The 20,250-nt window shown below is 39.9% G+C and overlaps 1 protein-coding gene across 2 annotated transcripts; it reads right to left on the bottom strand.

Annotated features, from left to right (window-relative positions):
• Positions 1-1,683: 1,683 nt before the first annotated feature.
• Positions 1,684-8,748, bottom strand: APOH (apolipoprotein H). Of its 2 annotated transcripts, XM_010115401.2 has the most exons (8): positions 8,630-8,748; positions 7,304-7,480; positions 6,599-6,695; positions 5,137-5,213; positions 4,361-4,549; positions 3,574-3,753; positions 2,904-3,101; positions 1,684-2,083 (listed from the first exon to the last, which is right to left on the bottom strand). In XM_010115401.2, the coding sequence occupies exons 1-8, from the start codon at positions 8,691-8,693 to the stop codon at positions 2,013-2,015; spliced, it is 1,053 nt and encodes a 350-aa protein (XP_010113703.1). In that variant the 5' UTR covers positions 8,694-8,748; the 3' UTR covers positions 1,684-2,012. The 2 variants fall into 2 exon arrangements, with proteins under 2 accessions (XP_010113703.1, XP_086618330.1); XM_086762204.1 differs by lacking the exons at positions 5,137-5,213; positions 6,599-6,695.
• Positions 8,749-20,250: the final 11,502 nt, after the last annotated feature.

Raw genomic sequence — 20,250 nt, forward strand, 5'->3', positions numbered from 1 at the left:
TGCAATACATGATTTTCAGACTGTCTAAGCAAACCTTTCATGTCTGAAAAGCAGTGATTCACAAATACCTCACTATTTCAAAGACTTATCAGGTCATAGATTTTTTTTTCTCCCTCTTGTTGCTTCAGGATACTAGATAATAAATTCAGCTTATGAACATTGGCTCCTAAGGGTGATTCTTTAAAATATTCAAATACTGCCTATCCAGCTAGGAAGCAGGGCCAGCTGACGAGATCGGTTGTTATCCTGCTGCACAGGTAAGAACAGCTGGGAAAATTTGCTTAGAAAAATCTGAATGTCCCTGAGGCAACTGTTTTTGTGCAAAACACAAATAATTTCAGGGAAAAGTAGCATTTCTGTGGCAGCAAATGCTAACTTTACTTACGCCAACTTGACAGAGTTTTGCTGTGAAAGACAAGTTAATATTAAACTGTTTGGTATCTCACCTAACGTCCTGAACATCCTGATCCCAGGGATGTAGCCACACAACACTGGGACCAGATTTCCAAACAGATAGGTTCCTGCCAGCTGATCTATGTATGTGTTAGAAGGAGTTATGAATATCTTGGCCTGAAAGTCAAGCGTCATTCAAGGATTGCTCTTAAACATGTAAGGAACCAAAACACAGTGCGCATGGTGCCAACGAAATACCCTCTTGGGTTGCTAGCCTGAGTTTGTCTCTCACCGAATCACAGAGATTAATTAGAGAATTAAATTCCTGAAGAGTGCAAATTATTAAATACTTAATAATAGCTGCCTCGATCTCTCCTTAAAAATAGGAAGTATAAGAACAAATTATATCAGTCATACTGTTAAAATATTCATGTGCACCCTTCAAAAAAAAAAAAAAAGGTAATTAGAATATGTTCAGAGCTTTTCAAAGATAGCTTTAGCATCTTACAAGTAGTTTGATCGCAATTTTAAATGGCCCTTTTAAAGAAGTTCCACAGTAGCTTACTTACTGTGGAGCTTACCTCTGCTTTTAATCACAGAGAAGGCTTCTATACTTCAGAAGAAACCACATATGACTCATGACAATTTATTGTAAGTGTCCAACAAATATTTCTCTATCACTTTCTAGTATGTTGAAAATATAATTCTTTGTTCTGAACGGAAATACAGACATAAGCACAAAACTTGCCAGACTGGATCTTAGCAGTGAACTACCTGTATCATAAATCAAATTAAAAGTACAGTTTACTTCAAAGCTACTTAATGACCAGAAATCATTACTATTGCTCAATGGTGTGCAAGTCCCTTTTATTAAAAAAAAAAAAAAAAAAGAGTTACATTGCGTAATATTGAAACAGTGGTAAAAATTAACAGTTGTTTAAAACCACAGTTTCAGGTGAAGTTAGAATCTCAAAATCATGGTCTTACTAACTTTAGCAACTTTTTTCAGAAGTGTAAAAGAACTCTTTATCCAACCATGGTTTAAATGTCAATAGCATCAGAAACTTTGCTTCTAAGCTCATTTGGAAATCTCAGTCTTTCTACTTACATAAATTCTGGAAAATGCTGCTGACCCTCTGTCTGTACTTACAAGTCCATTCCCTGTCCCAGGGGAGTAGTAATAGAATTAGAACCCAGCTAATTACTGATGATGAAGGCCTGTCTGTACAAATCAGTTCAGAGCTAAAGGATTTGATTGATAATTAGGCAATATTAAATAAGAACACACTATTGGCTGAAAATTACTTTATTGTAAAGGGACTGCTATTGAGAAAGTCATTTACAATTGCATAAATGTTGGAAATATGGAAAGAGAAGCAGTGTTGCGGGGATTTTGAAGAAGGCAGAGAAAAAAAGGATGAAAGTTAGTGGCTGAAATAGTGTTTTGTAGCTTGTGAAAGAGGCTGGTAGGGCTGGTGGTAGGAAAACAGCTGAGGCTGCGTTCACAGAGAGTCCAGAGTTCGCCTGGAAATTTACACTCACAAGACCCAAGTTTTCCTTTTATACGAAATGTTTCATCTCAGTAAGGCAGAAATTTAGCACAGTATTACTTCTCTGATTCACTCTTGCTCTTCGCATGGTTTCATGTCTGATGGGTCCTTCTTCACAAGACTTGAAAAAAAGCCACGTTCTGTTGAAAACAAGTTAAGAGCTTGGGTTAAATTCTTGAAACATGTGATAGCTGAAAACAATGTGTCTCATGGACCCTGCTAGGTACGCAATCGATCTTTGCATCCTAGGAAAAATGCCAGAAGAAATACACTCTTCTAATTCTCTTCTAAAGAAAGCTAAGCTACCTCCATCAGAAGCCAAGCCAAGTGTGAGGGAAGAGGTTTTCCTCATGCATAGGCTTTGTTGGTTCCTTCACTTACAAAGGAAAATAAAACTTACGAGGAATATTCTGTGCCAGGAATATTGACAAAACAAATGCAAAGCATTTCCTCTTGCTAACAGACATCAGTATTTTGTCTGTTTATTTATTCTAAAAACCTGTGTGCCTGTGAACCAGTTCCTCCAGCATCAATTCCACACTGACCAGTGTGTTACCTGTCAGCGTAATGGAATAATTCACCAGACCCGGAGTGAATACCTCAGGTTCTCAAGGCTACAGCCATGTTCAGGCTTTTTTTTTTTCCCCATCTAAAAGATGTTGATCCAAGGATTCATGAAATCCCTGAATATTTTACATATGGTCTTTCATTTGGGCTAGGCCACCTCTAAATAACATCTTCTACGGATTAAAGCAGGGCTCTGACGAATCTGAGAAAAGTCTGCTGTGCGTTCTCTCCTTTTCTCAGGCGAGTTCTTCCTAAATACCCAGTAACTTCAGTGCAAGGCAGATGAATTAGCCAGTCAAACAGGGCTGGAAAATGAATTATGGCATTGCCCCCCACACTAAAGTACTGATTATTCACCACCAGCAGCTGATCTGCGACGAGCCTAGCTCGTACCTTTGAAACAGGCGGGGACAGTGAGATTGCCATCCACACACGGAACAGCTACGGTATACGCACAGGATTTTTCTTTATTCTTGCAGAAGAAGGATATGGTTTCACCGTGCTGAATGCCTTCCTTAAGGTCATTCTGAACTCTTTTCTTCTCACCATTGTATAACACTACAGCTTTCTTAACTGGTATTTTACATGGTCCTGTAAGTTACAAGTAATGTAATCAAGTTACAAGTAACATGTAAGGATAATTATAACTCTATTTTGAAAAGTGAGTAGATTAGATCCCATTAAAAATCTGACATTTGGGAATGAAAAATAGTATTTCTGCTGGTATTACAATGCTGAAGAAATTCAGACCTCTGAGTATAGGGTCAAAAGTTTCCAGTGAAAATCCAGCCTCAGTAAAATGTCTAATTATATGAAACAGGAAGAGGAGAGGAAATACTCAGGCAAAATAATTACATGGTGGATTATTAAAGTCAATTCAGATACATCATGTCATACAACATTCAATGTTGTCTTAGATTATCAGGGCCTTGAAATGACTATTTTGGTTTTCTTTTGAGGGCAGCTCTTCCACAAAGGTGTAATAGCTCAGTAGCAATCAGAACGGTGGTCTTTAGGAAAATTCCATTGGATACGTGGTTTCTAACAGATCGTGTATGTGTACCTTTACAGGTGGGCTTTGTGGACCAGTTTCCAGTCTTCTCACATCGAGAATGCTTAGGTCCATCCAGCACGTAGCTGGACTGGCAGCCGAAGCTGACACTTTCGTTATAGTGATAAGTTCTACGGACAGCAAACTCTATGAATCCATTTTCGATTCCTGTTGGAGTGGGGCACGTGACAACTGCGGTACAAAAACAAAACCAAAGCTTTCTCAATGCAGCGGTTCTAAAAGACACATTCTATATTTTGAAAAATACAGAAAACTTTCACGATGGTTCATCTCAGCCTCTGGCACAGGAAGACATAGCCAGATTGTTAAAGAATAAACCAAACAATTAATAAATATTACTTGTTTTAAATACACATTTATTGCAATCTGTGGTTATATCCATAATCTATTTAAATGTGGCATAGTTTCACTGAAACCAGTGAAGTTCTGTGAACTAAGGGTAAGGTTTTCTGTTTCTTAGATTAATCCTAGCATTTAGTAGAATAAAATGTTCACCGTGCTCTGGAGGCCAGGCTCTGATTCCTCACTGTGAGCTACATTTAGCAGGTTTTGTTTATACAGTCTTCATACCTGCAGCAAATATTTTGTCAATCCCATGTTGCGTGCAATCTTGTAAGCAATCACCTTGCATTCACGAGTCTAACTTTCAGAATAATCCTACTGTATGATTGCAAGAACAATTGTAAAAAAAAAAAAAAAAAATTAAGGTTGTTCATATAGTTTTCTCTATACAATTATGGGGAATATTTTTAGGTGTTGATAAAAGTAAGTTAGTTACCCTTGCACTCTGGAATGCTGCTCCAGTTCCCATTGTCCATGCAGGTAGCTGTCTCATTCCCAATAAGCGCGAGAGGAGGTACACATTCAAAAGTAATTGTGTCCAGGAAATAAGAAATAATTCCCGGCTTTGAACGACGGTAAGAAAGGACTCCCAGTTCAGGAATCGGGGGAGGCGCACAAGTCACCGCTAGAAAAGCACAGCATTTGTAGAAATTAAAGCTTAAAGATCAAATTATCACTAAAATCACAGCAGCAACATGCTTGTAACCAAATTACCCCACACCGCCCTTTACAGAAGCCTAGCTAATACAGCAAAAAGTTCAGATTGAAAGTCTCAGGAGCCTTAGAGTGTGTAATTAATTATTTTTGCTATATTTTTGTAAATAATACTATGGAGTACTTTACTTCTTCAGTAAAGTGTTTATGCAGGACAGGTTATAGCAGAACCACATGTAAGAGTTGCAAAGCATGACAATATCCTCTTTTTACACACAGGGAGAATGAATTTGAGGGGATAAGCATCTTACCTTCAGCTGTAAATAGCATCCCTGACCCTGGCCTTTTGTACAGACCTTTAAACTGTATTTTTCTAGAACTAGAATCCACACATTTAAAACCAAATATAAAGGGTTCTTCTTGAGTTTTTCCGACAATTTTTTACAGGGCACTGTGCCAGACCTCTGAATAAAAGTATATGTAATTTTGAGCAACGTAAAGGAGCCTTTCTGTAATAAGAGTGAGGATAGAGTAGTTCTGTAGTATTTAAACACATACGCTGACACTGTGGAAGACTTCCACTCCACGTTCCATCTGCCATACACTGGCTCGTTCTTGTCCCGACGAGGTTGTAACTGGAAACAAAAAGACCTGGTCATCAGAAAGCTTACTGAGCACAGAGAAGAGCCAAGTTGTTCTTTGCAAGAAAGATGGTCGTTTCTCACAAACAGACTGAAGAGTCCAGTTCTGAAATGCGTCTCTAGTTATAGCACTTACTGGCCTCAAAGGAAGTTCAGATTCAAATATGAAAAATTGTTGGTGTTTGAGTACTGCAAGTACTCAGACAAAAGTCTTGATAGAAAAAGATGTTCTGCCTTTTCAACTATATATTCTATCTTATATATTAATTTCTATAACTGCTTACTGCTGTGGAGATAGATATATGTATAAGTAGTGAGCATTGATCTGTGATTGCTAATGTAAGTTTTACGGTTTCTTGGGAGGAGTTCTAGCTAATTATGGCAATTAGGATCAGACAATTGCAAAATACTCAGCACTCTTAAGAACTAACGTCACTGAGGTGCATTATTTTATTTTAATGCCAGATAGCCCAACTTAATTTCCATATGCATTCTAAATACTTCTCTCCCATCCTCTGTACTTACATTATTAGCACTTACTCTGAATTTTAAAGAAATGTTCATCATCTACCTACCGTTTCAATATCTCACAGCTGAAAACTACTAAATTATAATTATCAAAATTAAATCAAGTACCATTGCTACATTTAGTGTAATCTATTTATTCCTTATCTTGCTCCTCTTTTGCTGAAGAAGGAGGTCCTTCAGTAGGCTTTGGGCTATGTCCCCCTATGATCTTCCCAGGTAAGCACTATATATTAATTAATAAATTACCTAAGTAAAAGGAGCTGTATGCTACTATCAAATATTTCCCTGTGTTTACCATCATTTCTTTTTCTTGAAATGCATTCTCATTTCTAAAACTGGCAAGTAGCCTTGAGTAAAAGTGCACTTGCTCCAGGGACTAAATTAGGATTAACCTCATGTTTTCATTTACTGAGCTCAGGAAGGCATGGAAACAAAATTTTTGGTCTCTGGAGCCTGACAGCGTGACAACTTAGATAGAGATTATCTTCTCTCTGTGTTGTGGGATTTCATCTCATGATGTAATAAGAGGATTTAAAAAGCAGAGGAAAGTGGCCCAGAATAAATCTTTGTGTAAAATCTCTGCTATTTTGGTGGTTTCTGTATCTGTAAGACACTGCTTTGGAGTAGCAAAGCTCCAGGATGTTACAGCCAAGACTGAACAGAGGAGTATCACCAGATAAGCTTTTTGGTTTGGTGGGGTTTTTTTTGTTTTGTTTGTTTCTGAAATGGAGGGGGGTTTATATGTGCAGTTTTCTAAGTTTCCTGGCTTGCAGTAGTGCAGCAGGTGATACTAGTATGTAATCTTGTGATTGAGGTTATTTATTTAATAGTATGAGGAAAAAAATGCTCACCCTGGGTCACATGAAAAGCTTATAGAACTCTGATAGTAGGCGTCTAGAAAATTGATTTTTCCATTCTGCAAGGGTCCAGGATTGGGACATCTCTTTGCTGTTAATTAAAGATTAAAAAAGGATAGTATTATTTCATGGAGCATGAAGCTAGGAAAATGGGAACGAGTTGATTACAAAGGGCTCCTGGTGTCTCTCATGTTTCTCTGCTCCCATGTACTACATTTTGTAAGTCCAGCTATTTTTACATTTCCATCAAAATATATTAGTTTCAAAGCTTTTGTGATTAAATAACTTTAAACATTTGATTGTCTGAGGAGAATCATTTCTATGCAGTGAAATTATAAAAACGAACAATGAGGGATATGGTAAATGCAGGTGTTACAAAGCAGTATATGTCATTAGGGTATAGGCAGGGCTGGGCTGGGTTGGATAAGGTTCATTTTGTCTGGAACCAATCTCCACTGGGGAGCAGAAGCTTAAGGGAAGGCGTGGGATGTGTATGGGAAGATCCTTCCCTTGTTACTTGCCCCTCTTCTCTCCCACACCCCATTGCCTTCCGACAAGTAAGGGAAAAGCAACCAGAGAACAGAAGTAGATCAGTTTAAATAGATCAGATTCTTCATGTGGACTACAAAACATCCTTTTCAGGTCAGCACGTGGCATGTCGGTGAGATGACGTAAAATCTAGGAGCATGCTTTACTTACGTAGGCATAAGAGCGTATTGAGCGGCCACTTGCCGGTCGGGAGGCAGACGTACTTCCTTTGCCCGTTATTGGGGACGAACCCGGGCCTACAGGTGTACTCTATCTCCTCACCCACCTCATAGACGCCTTTGTTTACACTGATTGTGGCAAATTGCACTTCTGGTGGCCTGGGACAGACTGGAGGAAAGGAGACACTTAACAAGAAACTGGGCAGAAAGTTGGAGTTGATTTTCTTTCTCACCTGGAAGCAGAGGTTTCTGTATTGTCATCGGCTATAGCGCGTTCCTGCACTGAGCTCAACAGTCCTGCTGTGATCTGTAGGTGCATAACTTACTGAGGCAGCTGATGGCTGCTGTAAGTATTCACCACCAAAAAAAACATTCTTCCTCTTCTCCGCAGCAGCTCTATCAATGGCCCCAGTTAGATTTTTTGTGTCACTTTTTAACTAAAATTTACTCCTGCTCCAAAATGGATTTGTGAAGGTATTCTGCAGAGTCAATTATGGTAAATTATTTTGGACAAAAGAGTGTGAGAGGGACTTCGAAGCAAGCTAATGAATTTAATTTTTTAATCCAAATTAGTTGGTGGGGTCAGCCTGAAATGAGATTTTTAAAAATTTTTTTTTAATAAAATTTCTTTTTCTCTGATTTCCCTGATTTTTTTTTTTTTTTTTTCTGTTCAGTGGGGCAAACACTCCATTACATTAGACATGTCTGATTCCAAAACAGCTTTAACATGTTGACAGCGTGAACAACTCATCACCCAGAGAGTGAGAACAGGAGGGGAGCAGCGAGGGAGGAACAGAGGGCACAGACTGTGCTCCTCTGAAGGACAGGGAGAAAGAATAGAGGGATGCAAAGCTCGTCTGTAGAAATGAATGGCAAAGAGAGGGAGAGAGGACATGGAAGAGTGCCCAGAGCCCTTGGTTTCGGGGAAAGGAGGAGAAAAGCAAGGCAGGAGCCGTGCCAGGCGGCTGGGGAGGGAGAGGTGAGCGGGGAGCTGGGCAGCGGGACGAAGCGAGGTTGGCTCCCGGCACAGGCAATGCTCCCCAGCACGCAGGCAACCTGGTCTCCACAATTTCTGTCAATATTTCTTCTGTTTTCCTCCATTTTATGCTTTTGTATAGAGCAAGTCACCTCACCATAGGAAGAGACAGAGGAAGGAATGGAAGGGGGGAAAAAAGAGAGGAAATAGCTTTCAGAGAAAATTTCCCTTCAAAACACTCAACTAGAATTGTCTGAAGGCTTTAAAACCCTCTTGCTTTCTCCAGCTTCCCTCACTCACCCTTCAGGATAGCATTGCCCTTAGACAGGGGAAGAGGCTTACCTTTCCCTGCGAGAGCGCAGTGGCTCAGCGCCACTACGCACGCCAGCAGCGCCGGGGAGCGCATCGCCGCCAGTCCGCACGCTGCCCGAGTGACCCTCCGTCCAGTGCTTTTTCTCCTAAAAAATAAAGGCATTGGCAAAAGAATGGTTACATATTAACTCTTTGTATTTATTCCCCTCCTAGTAAACAGAAGATAAAAGGCTCCTTGTGTTGCTTGTAATAAAGGATGAAACAACCATCACATGTTGGGCTTGTACATAATGCAGGGATTCAAATAGCCATATCCGGTTGTTTCTGCAGAGCATCTCCTGTTGGGACTGATGTTTTTGAAAAAACAATATCATCTTCTCAGCATCTTTAGAGGGTGAGGATGTTTGGAATGCGATATTGGATCAAATAACAGAACTGTCACTAAGAAGTTTTGTTTATCACTTGAGCGTGCACGTTTCTATGCACCAAAGAGTCCTGAGAGTGATAACCAAATCTTTTTGAGGTGAAATGACTGGTGTTGGAGTGACAGTGGTATTGTCATGTGCCCCCAGTGATGATGCCAACCTCATGCCAGTTTATGCTAGATGATGATCTGGCCTGAAACTTCGGGCTTCAGGGGCTGGTTTGATCAGATTCATGTTGTCAATCAGCATCTTTCAATTAACAGAGAACTGAAAGCAGCAGAGACAGGGCTCACGATGCCAGCGCTGCAGGAAAAGCAAAGTAATGATTCTGGACTGTGCTTATTTGTGACAAAGGGATCAAACTTAAATCATATTTTTGGGTGGGGTAGCAGCTTGTTTTGGCGCTGCGATTTGGGGACATCGAGTCAAAACTCCACACATAGCAGCTGAGGTTCTGCTCACTGCAGTTCTCCTAATTTAGCAGATTTTAACTGCAAAAGCATCTGAAGTGCAACCAAAATAACATTTGTGTAATCATTGTTCCACGGTTTGGTGTTTCTAATCTGAGTATCCTCCTTCCCTGCTGACTCACAGCCTGTGAGGGGGAGTGAGGGACATTTGAAGCTCGACGAGAAGCTAGGTTATGTCAAACTCTTACTGCTGTGATCTTATATAGTTTGTTTATTTTTGTTTTATAAAGTTTCTCTGTTTGCATTTAAAACATACATTTTAGCCACAACAGTAAACAATTAGGAACATGCTATTCTTCTCGGAAAGAAAACGCTGTGAACGTCCTGCTCAAAATATTTACCAAATACACAGTGCTGAAGGGCAAAGTACCACTGCTAAATCAACAGAAAAAATTGACTTCGTTTTCTGTATTTGCATCAGAACTTTCCAGCTTCTTGTTTAAATCCTTCCTTAGATCTGCCTGCTATTTTGATTATGTTCTTTTCTGTGTTTAAAATAGCACAGGAATAGATGGACACAATTTTATCCATTTCAAGGTTGACCACATGAGCATTTCTGACTGTGCTCAGCAGATGGCAGGATGTACTCTACCATATACCACACAGCTCTAAACTGGAAAAGTTTTCTGTACTACTTTAAGAAGAGGGGAAAAAAGGGGTTAAATTACGTGTACATTCATTTTTCCATAGATTTTGTGTGTGATAACTTCACTGCTCTTAAAATTGAAAGTAAAGCTGAATAATTGCATGTGAAACTTAGAGAAATGCATAATAACTGCCAATATTGTCATGCTTTTTGAAAACTTAATTCTCTGCAATAAAAAAAAAAAAAACCACATTAGAATGTATTTTACAACTGTGTCTTTTCCAGTAACTGGAGAAGATGTTATTATTATTGTATGGATTCATCTTGGCAGAGCATGAGCAAACCAATCTAGTTCTCTGTGTGTTTGGTGATTGTATACAATTATATAGATCATCTGATTTTTCCATCAAACCGAACCTGCTCCTTAGCACGTATGCTATCCATTATTATAGCTCCTGTAAACCCAGTTACAAAGCAGAACTTTGTTTTTATTAGTGACCATGTAAATCCAGAGCAGATGGATGGTCTCTACCACAAATCATACCATATCTAAGGAAATAAATGATACCTGTGAGTAGAGAAAGTGGTGCAGGAACTCCCTGAGATGCTGTCAGCTAGCACAGTACGTGGAATATCATTATCACAGCAGTGTAATTGTTACCCGGTTTTGTGCAGCGTAACCAAAAAGGAGAAGTTGCAGGAGGGATGTGAACAAAGTGGCTTTGCAGCAGCGGTGTTGCCAAGATAAAAATATGAAGGGCAGGATAGCAGAGATCAAGAGTGTGTGTTTGAGAAGATAGCAATTAAATGATGGAAATCAGCACCATTGCCTGATCAGAGTGGTCGTGGTAAGGAGTAAGAGAGAGAAAGAGGATAAGCCAGCGAAGGCCTTAAAAGTGAAGATAAAAATGTGTCATATGGAAGAAGGAGAAAGGAAATAGTAGAGGGATGCTGAAAGAAAAATGGTGATGAAAAACAGTCTATGCAGCAGCATTCTTCATTGAGCCAGAGTTCAACTGGAGCTGTCATGACAATAGGAAAAGGCATTGTAATAATCGAGACACAGGATAATAAGGCAGACAAAGACTTTCAGACAGGAATTGCTCTCTCCTAGAGATATTATGCAGAAAGTTTGGAAGAACTAGACAGACTGAAGGTCAGCGCAAGGTAACAGTTCCCCAGCTAATGAGCCAGACCTTACATCCTTCCTCTGATCTGTCTGTCTGCTGCTCTCATGGATGCTGTAATTTTCCTGACACTGTAGGATATGTCACACCTCTGATCCTGCCATGGGCTTCCTGGCAGTCTGTCCTTTCGGACGATGAATCTTTGGTCTGCATTATCCACCGTTCTCAAGATTTTATGACTGTTCTTCAACCAGAAAATGCATGCCACTGCTAGTTCAAGATGCAGATGTTTCTCAAATCAACAGGAATGTATTGCTTAGGGACAACTGAGGTAGAATATTAGAGAGAGGCTTGAATGCAGTCCTTCTTCATGTGCCAGCACCTGCTTGCTGAGGTGCTCTCTCCAGCATGAAAGCTGGTCTTGGGGCTGTTCTTGGACCAACAGTCTCATCTTATCCTTGCAGGAGAAGGATATTCAGATTCCAGCTTCCTACATGCCGTTCCTTCTGCTTCACACACCAGTGAAACACCCGTGTGTACACGCCTTCCTCCCTCCGGAGGATGAAGAGGTGGTGGTCAGACAGCTGAGGGATGTGTCCTCGTTCCTCTGCAGGAGCTTGTGTGAAGTTGTGGATCCAATCATGGTCCTTCACCTTGCCAGGACAGGTCTATTAATATTTGTTCAAAGTTCATTTCTGCACTGCACAAACCTTTTTATCACCTCTACTCAAAACATCCAGTGTTGAAGTGAGTGCTCTGTTGCACTGAGGAGATAAGAAATAAAAAGTAAGAAGGCAAACTGAGTCATTTTCACCCTTAAAGCAAAACAATTGCTTTCAGTTCTGGACAAGTTGAGATCGTTCCAACTTCCTATATATCAGTTGCATTTAATATTTAAGGTATAGATAATTTGGATGTATACGTTCATTATTAGCAAAATATTCAGCCAGCCAGCAGCCCTTTGCTGTGTGTTATTATCCAGTCAAAGTTTACATTTCATGTGTTTGGAGATGCTGGAAGCATCAAGATACTGACCTGAAAGAACGTCTCGGTGACATAAGAAGTAAACAGTGCCTATACAATTCTTTAAAATATTGTTTTCACTTAATAGCATATTTTAGGGGTAAACTGCAGTCCTAGCTAGCACTGATGTTTCTGAATTTGCGAAATAATTGTCACTTTAATCCTAGACCTTAAATCGCTTTAGGCACCCACCAGTTTACTGGAAGTGTAGTGTTAAAATACCCGATCCGGTGTTAATCTGAGCTGTCGGAGGGCTGGCACTAACAAATTCTCCAGGTGTCAGCAGGGCTATATTCTCTGGCAGAGGCATGAAGGTGTTCTAGTTTTCACATACATTAAACTCGCAGTGTACAAACCCAGAGAGCATTTTAAAGCGACTTCCTCCTCTTCGCCTTCTCATTTCCTGCACAGAAAATCCGGAGGATCTCTCTCACAGTTCTACTGTGACCCAAATATTGTGAAACAGTCTGTTCCTCTGACAAATTCACCAAAACACTGTCTAAAAAAATCCTGCGTTAAATTTCTTCTTCAGGAATGTCAAATTATGAAGCCTTGGGGGCAGATTATTCTCTGAGAGTTTGCAGATCTGTTCACTGCAGATTCAAGGGACAACTTTCGATATGTCAACATAAAAGCACAGTATGGAGCCACAAACCTTCTCACTTTTTTTGCCTTGTTCCACTTTTTTTTTGTCTTTTCTCTCAGTGCAGGTGTAGAGAGACACAATCGCATCCAAGGAAGAAGCCAGCCAGCCATCGTAAGAGAGCTCAGAAAAGACAGGGTGCTCTCCAAGCTCAAGCCGAACTTTCTCTTCTCCCATCAAGCTTGAAGTAAAGTTTTCAAGATTCCCTTCATCATTATTCTTCTACTTTCTATTAAGGCAGATGCCACAGATTTCTGTGAGAGCAGCATCTGGCCTTGGTTTTTTGTTTGTTTGTTTTTTTTTAAAATATATATGCATTGTCTCGTGTTGTCATCTTGTTCACAAGCTGTAGCAAGTTCAGACCTGGTCAATACCTGATGCAAGTTCTCCCAGGGAAGTGCGTGGCTGCAGGAATGCGCTTTACACCTTCAGCACATCCAAACTGTCATTAGGATTTTGCCTCTTTGTGATCCAGCGGAGAAATCCTTCCTAGTTTTCATCCTAGGATGACTCCATCCCTCCCAATAAAGAATTTCTCTGGGGAAATTAGAAGGCTCTTAAACTGCCTGTGCCTCCCTTGGCACATTGCCGTAATACTATTGGAAAGCCCAAATACTTCCAATTTACTGCCATTCTTTGGTTTTCCCAGCTGACGGACAAGAGGATCAATAGTCAAGAAGCCGTTTGGTACATTCATCCACCTTCCAAACTTCATTGAAAAGTGCTCGTGTCTAAAAGCAGCCTAGAATCAGTGCTCTTTGGCTGTGTCGGAGGCAGCCGTTGGTATCATCACCTAATAAATTGACAGCTTCCATCTAGATCGATCCGATGATCTCTATTAACCCGTGCATATCATCCGTTAAATTATTTCTGGGCAGAAGTCCAGGGTGTTCCAGATGAATAAATCTACCTTCTTTGTGATTCAGCTCCTGTGCAGTGAGATCAAAAAGTGGACACCGATCTCCCTTTATGGTCAAAACCTTCACAAGCCAGCCCAAATCTTGTCATTGGCTTCATTTTGGGGCTTTTGTCATGGGATTTTATCAGTGTTTTTATATGTGATTTGAATCCATTCATATACACTTAATAAAATGACAAGATTGGGAATTTTTCCCAAATCTTTATTAATCAACACAAATAGTTGACTATATTTTTTTCTTTAATCTGGTGTTCTTAGCAAATTTATTCCAAGAGGGGAATTCCTCTCTTCACTGTTGACTGACAAGTGAGAAAAAGCTAAAAATATAGTTCGTAACTGAAAATTTCACATAATGTCGGATCCAGAGGGAAGGCCGTTGACTTTACAAGCTGATTTTTAAGAGTGTTCTTGAATACTTGAACGTAATTGGATGAGTTTAGGGCTAATGCGAGAGGAAAGATTAGTTTGTCTTGAGCAAGACATTTTGCTAGGAAAGTCGTGCTGCTGTTGAAGCTTCCTGATACACCTCTGTTGATGTGGCCTGTGGCTGCTGCTCGTGACACCGCATTATTCTGCGTCTGGATCCTGTTAATAGACTTGGATTGTACCACAGAGTATGGTCCTTTTCTAGCGTGGGCCATTAGAGAGTAGGAAGATATCAATAAACTAATTTCACTTTGTGACAGCCTCTAATCTCCAGCAATAAATCCAGGGCAAAGCTTTCCGAAGAGGAAGCAGATTTTGAAAGAGCTGGTATCAATAACCGGAATCAGATTTTCAGAAGGGCTCAAATTCTATTTAGACAACTAAATGAAGGCCATGCTTTTAAAAGTGCTCACTTTATTAAAGTAAATTTTTGGTGGTTTGGGTTCTTTGGAAAATGTAGCTCTCTTTTGGTTTCCAGAAGGCCACTCAGCTGCTTTGACAATCTCCACATGTGTGGATATCTCTACAAATTTTGATTCTAATATTGTAATCTGCATCATGATCTAGCCAGGTTTTTCTTGGAGTTTTGCATTTATTTTGTAATTTTATGTAAAAATGACAAAAATAAATATCACAGGTCGATTTTTCCTTTATTCATTGCATATGGAGATTTTTCATTGCACTAGGAGACACAAAGATACTACCAGCACTTTGGCAACAGAATGAAATAAAATCGCAATCGTTCCACCATTGGCAGAACAGATATCAGTGATGTTCTCGTAAATTTAAGTTTTGAAAAGAGAAGATGTCCAGATGTTTTGGAAAGAACAGATCATGAGCATTCTACAAAGTACAAAATATTCATCATAAAAGTTGAAAATGAGCAGAAAGCATGTGTGTGTATGCTTGCTATACATTTTTTCCTTTTTATTTTTTATTTCTAGAAGAAAAAAATTCCCATTTTTCTCCCTCAAGCCACCCAATTATGTGGTAGTTAATCAGTGGGTCATTGTTTTTCCATGGATATCAGAGTGCAGTCAAGTTGAATAATATTAGTCTGCTGTACAAGTTGGCTTAACCACTGTTCCAAACCTTTTCAAAACAAGCTGCCCAGCTCTTATCTCCCAGACACGACATGAGACATCTGGAACAAAATCCACTGGTGCTTGCATATGAGATGCCCTGATTTCTTTTTCCTTAGCAGCATTGTGGGTGAGATATCTGATTTTTTAAAACTGTGTTTTCTGGAACAAAGCTATTTTAAAATGTAATTAATGTTGAAAGAGCACCCGTAGCACTTTATTTACATACCAATAGCCGTTTGGGGCTATTAAGGTCACCACACCTTGGGAAACTGAATGACAGCGTGAGACTTACTTAACACAACCCAAGGAGATGTTCCCTTGTTACGATATGTATTAGTCTGCTAATCTTTTCAGTCTTTAATCCACAATACTGGATTAAAAGACCAAAAATAGTCTCCACTGTCATTAAAGGACAGTTTCTGGGGTTTTTTTTTTGAAAATGAAAATTCCAGTGTGGAGTTGAATGAATGTTAAATGCTGACAAACAGAATCCTTCTCGTGGTACGTCTCCACGGCCAAGAGGTTTTCCACACTTCATTTTCCAGTTAGCTGTCACTTTGGGTTTTTGAAATGTTTTTTTGAAATTAATGTCAGCTTGTTTTGTGCGTCAGTGTTTTCTCCTTTCAGTTCTTCTAAATTAAACAAATATTTTAAAGCTGTGTTTGTCCAGCCAAACTCTTGTCATTTCAATTATTAGTGTTTCCCTAAGTAGAGCACAGACGGATGTGATATAATTGGAAATCATACCATTGAAAATGGTATTCTGCTTTCTCTCCATCAACATGTCATAATATAACGGTGGCACACAAAAAGAAGTGAGTATCCTGGATATTCCAGCTGATATGTTTTTGTTTTCCTCTCACATTTATTTTCTACAATAAACCAAATACAACATGAAAGTTGCTATTTCTTCTATTTGTGATAAGTGATATTCAGCTGTCAAAAATAATAATTTGGAGTATGGGATATATAATATCTAATTACACCTCATCTTCTCATGGCAAAATTCTACTCAGTTTATTCTTGCAAAATTATAATTACTTTCAATACAAGATCTATGGGAATATGGTAAATGAAATGTGCCACACCTCTCCAGTGGGAAATTTCACTTTCAAAGTCATTGTCAGCGAGATGACATCATGTGGCCCATAATCAGCACAAAGAAACTGTAAGCATCGTCCTGATATATGAGGACCAATCTGATGCCAAACATGCTGATATTCCGAAATGGAGATTTTCTGGCAATCAAGCACTATAAAGGAGTTTGCTCTTTGTACCAGTTTAATGTCAGAAAAGCACACTGGAGATTCCAATAGATTTCCCTGCTGGGAAAAGGCTTCAGGCCAGTGCAGTGACTCTGCCTTCCTGACCTGTTTTGATGGACGTTTTACTTGTCAAGGGGTTGCATGTACACGTACCTACGGACTTCCTTCACCTGCAAGCTTCAACCCTCCATGTACAGTTTACATTTTTTGGTGCAAAAGGACTGGAAAATACACATGTTTTTTGGATTAATGTTTCATCAGCTGGCAGTGATACAGCAAAAAGTTTTTCTTTAGTTAAAGAAGAAAACGAAGGCCAGAGCAGTGGTGGCGCTGGTCCATGCAGGGCCGGTCTAACCGAGTATTTTGTCTCTAATGGTGTCCACAGGTGCGTGCCTAAGAAGTGAGAACAGGACAAGCAGCTACGATGCTTCCCCCAAAGAATCTCTCACTTTCTGAGCATTTTCCACTCAGGGAATTTTCAGAGCCACTGTGCTCTGTGTTCAGTAACATCCAATGTTTGTCTCCCAGGTTTTCCCACTCCCCTGAGCCCATGTGAACATCTTGCACCAGCACTGGTTCTTGTGCTGGTTCCTCTGGGCAAGGAGCTCCAGGGGTCAACTGTCCATTGCAAAAACCACCTATTTTGGTTCTTACAAACCTGAGTGCCATGTTTCTCTAAAAGCATAACAGAGGCTCTCTTGTTTAGCTGGCACAAGAGAGGTTTGTTCTTTTTTCCACATCATTTGAGTGTTTTGTTTGTATTTCCAAGTCTGAGTCTTTCTGCCTTTTTTTTGTGTGTACGGCTGAAGACTGAAAATTTGCCTACACAAGAGAATTGTTCTGATGTAGTCAAAAGAATGTGAATTACTTTTTGGAAGAGATATTCAGAAATTTCCAGAGTGATTGCTGGTGGGAAGAATAAAAAATCTTCAAAACAATAGTGACAGCAAATGCTCCAACTGATGCAGAAATTTTTATTTATACAATCTAGAAAGAGACAAAACTGTAAACCATCCCAAAGGAGCCCCATCACTTTTCAGCGTACAACAGCATCGAGCTTTGATTCAGGTCTATAACTGGGAGATGTTTTGGCATGCTCCTCATACACCTGAGATACGGGAAAAGAAAACAATAGGTTGTTATTCAGTATTCTGACGAGAACACTGATTAAAAAAAAAATAAATGTATTTTGCACTCAACATCCTGTATATCATTAGCCACTTATTTTCAATTCCATGGAGAGCTGCTGTGAGGATAATTCACAGGCAGCACCAAGCTCTCTGAAGGAGGAATGGGGTTTGCACCACTGTGAAGGAAATGCAAGTTGAAATAATGGCATCATTTACGTGTCACAAAGGGAAGAAGGATTTTGCTGATGAGGACTTACGCATGAACTGCAATTTCATCCCTGGAAAATTATTGGTTATTACGATAAGCCTTTTTTTTCTCAATAATTTTTCAGAAATATTTTTTCTGTGACATTTCATCCCACATAGGACTTTTGTTCTGTACTTTGTTTTCTTTTTGACTGTGTTTTAATACATACATTCAAACTTTCCCATTAGTACTAGCATGTGTAAACAGGCTGTCTGTCACATGGAGTAATGTAATAATAAAATCTGTCTAATGACCCACTATTTCCCAACCTGCAATCTGAGTAGCTTTGAGGGGAAAAGGGCAGAGTAGAGAATCGGTGTAAATTCAGAGACACAGGTGAAGTCACGCAGACTGTGAATGCACAGATGCAGAAACCAGTGTTGATATAGACAGACCCAAAATATTTCTACCTCCTCCTCACCACTGGGGTAACAGACATACAAATACTCACAGAAGTTTGTTTATTTATGTTACCACATCCTTCCCTTTTCTGGTTTTTTGAAACATTTCGGGTACATTGTTGCTAAAGTGTCCGGGTAAGAACAATAAACAATTTTGTCCATGAATGTGTAGTAGGAGCTGGAAAAACCATAGAAGCGCTGGGCAGTATCTCACCGTTAACAGCTGCTGGTCGAAATGTGACAAAATTACAAACGGGAGCTTCACCACTAAACTCTACAGGGGATTTCAGACAAGAGAGAAACAAAGAATGTGTTGCATGGAAAAAGAAATTAGGAAAACCTGGCTTCTGAAAATTTACTCTGAAGTCTGAGCATTAGTGGAAACTGATAACTGCTTCTGACTTAACTATGACAAATAATTATTCCACAATAGTTGCTGCTAGAAACGTTTCACAAGCTGACTGCAGGGAAATTCCTTTGGAAGATGAGACTGGGTGAAGCAAATCATTTTTAGACAGCGGGTTTGCAATGATCAAGTCATCCTTCCTAAAAGGGATTTGGAGAACAGCTACTTTTTCTGATAGCGCTCTAGAAAAGGAAGTGGTTCTAATTTGCTTTGAAATGTGAGGAGAAATTAGGTTGTGAACTTCCTTATAGGTCTCAAGCAGGAAGTGATTCCTGTTTGTTGAATATTTCTTACAAGCAGGAAATAATAAAACAGAGAGCCAGAACTGCCAGCGAAGTTGATGAAGGTGTTCTCCTTGGCTTTGTCTTTCAGTTGATCTGACGCAGCACAGCACGTGTAAATAGGGACAGAGCAATCCAGACACTTTTCCTTTAGGAGGAAGACACTTTTAAAATTGCTTTTTGATCCGAGGACGATGCAGGCTGTAGCGTGCTGATCCAGCAGATGAGTAAAAAGAGAAGGCATTTCCCATTTTTAAGAAACCTCTTTCTAAACGAACACAGATGCTTACACTTACAGCCCTAGGATGCTGTTGATGCAAATATAGAAAGGACTTGAGAAGTTGTGCTTGTTACAGCGATAATCAAATTCTTCGGAGAAAAACTCATGAACCATCCAATGGGAACTTCTGTCAGGGCCGAACTCTCTAGGATGCTATCCAAATAGTAACACAGGAGTAAATTTGTTATCAGAAAACTCTATAAATGACGCTTTGGAGTGGGGAATTCCGAAGGTGCTTGCCAGGAGATTGGAAAAGCTGGTACTCTGGTTTAGTAGCCCCATATATGCCTGAACACAAACAACGACAACGCTGACTCCGCGTCCAGATGGCCTGAATCAGAAACAAATCGCAAACACTGCCCTTAGCAGAGGCGCGAGTCACCGGCTGCTGGGGGGAGCGTGCGTGCGCGGGGAGAGGTGGCAGACATCTTCCCTCCAGTAATTTGCAGAGCAAGGATGAATTCCTGTATCACCCACAGGACCTGACTGCAGAGTAGGAAAAATGGGTGTCCAAGCAATTAAAAGCCTCTCAACAAGAGGACGCTGGTGTTAGGACAGCATACACCAAAAGCAGTGAAGGGACCGTAGAATGCCTTCACAGTGTCACTGTAAGAGTGACAAATCTTGACATTTGAAGGTGAATGTGTTTACATGTACAAAAAAGCACTGTGCAAGTGCTGTGTGTCCAAAATACGCAAAACACAGCAGTAAGAGGAGTTATATGTTATGTACGGTAAGGGAAGGTCATGCTAGAGGGGTTTACCTAGTTGTCTGAGGGTTGCTATCCACACAAACCAGATCTTTTATTTCTCCTGCCTAATGTGTATAATCACAACGTACAAATAATTATGAGGTTTGAGATAAAGTGGTTGCTTTACAGAGCAAAGGGATCCTAAGGTGATCGTGTACGGTCACCTCGTTCGGCTCTTCCCTGGGG

This window comes from Chlamydotis macqueenii, chromosome 18 (genome assembly GCF_036417535.1).
Source record: "Chlamydotis macqueenii isolate bChlMac1 chromosome 18, bChlMac1.mat, whole genome shotgun sequence".
In the NCBI taxonomy this organism is placed as follows: Eukaryota; Metazoa; Chordata; class Aves; order Otidiformes; family Otididae; genus Chlamydotis; species Chlamydotis macqueenii.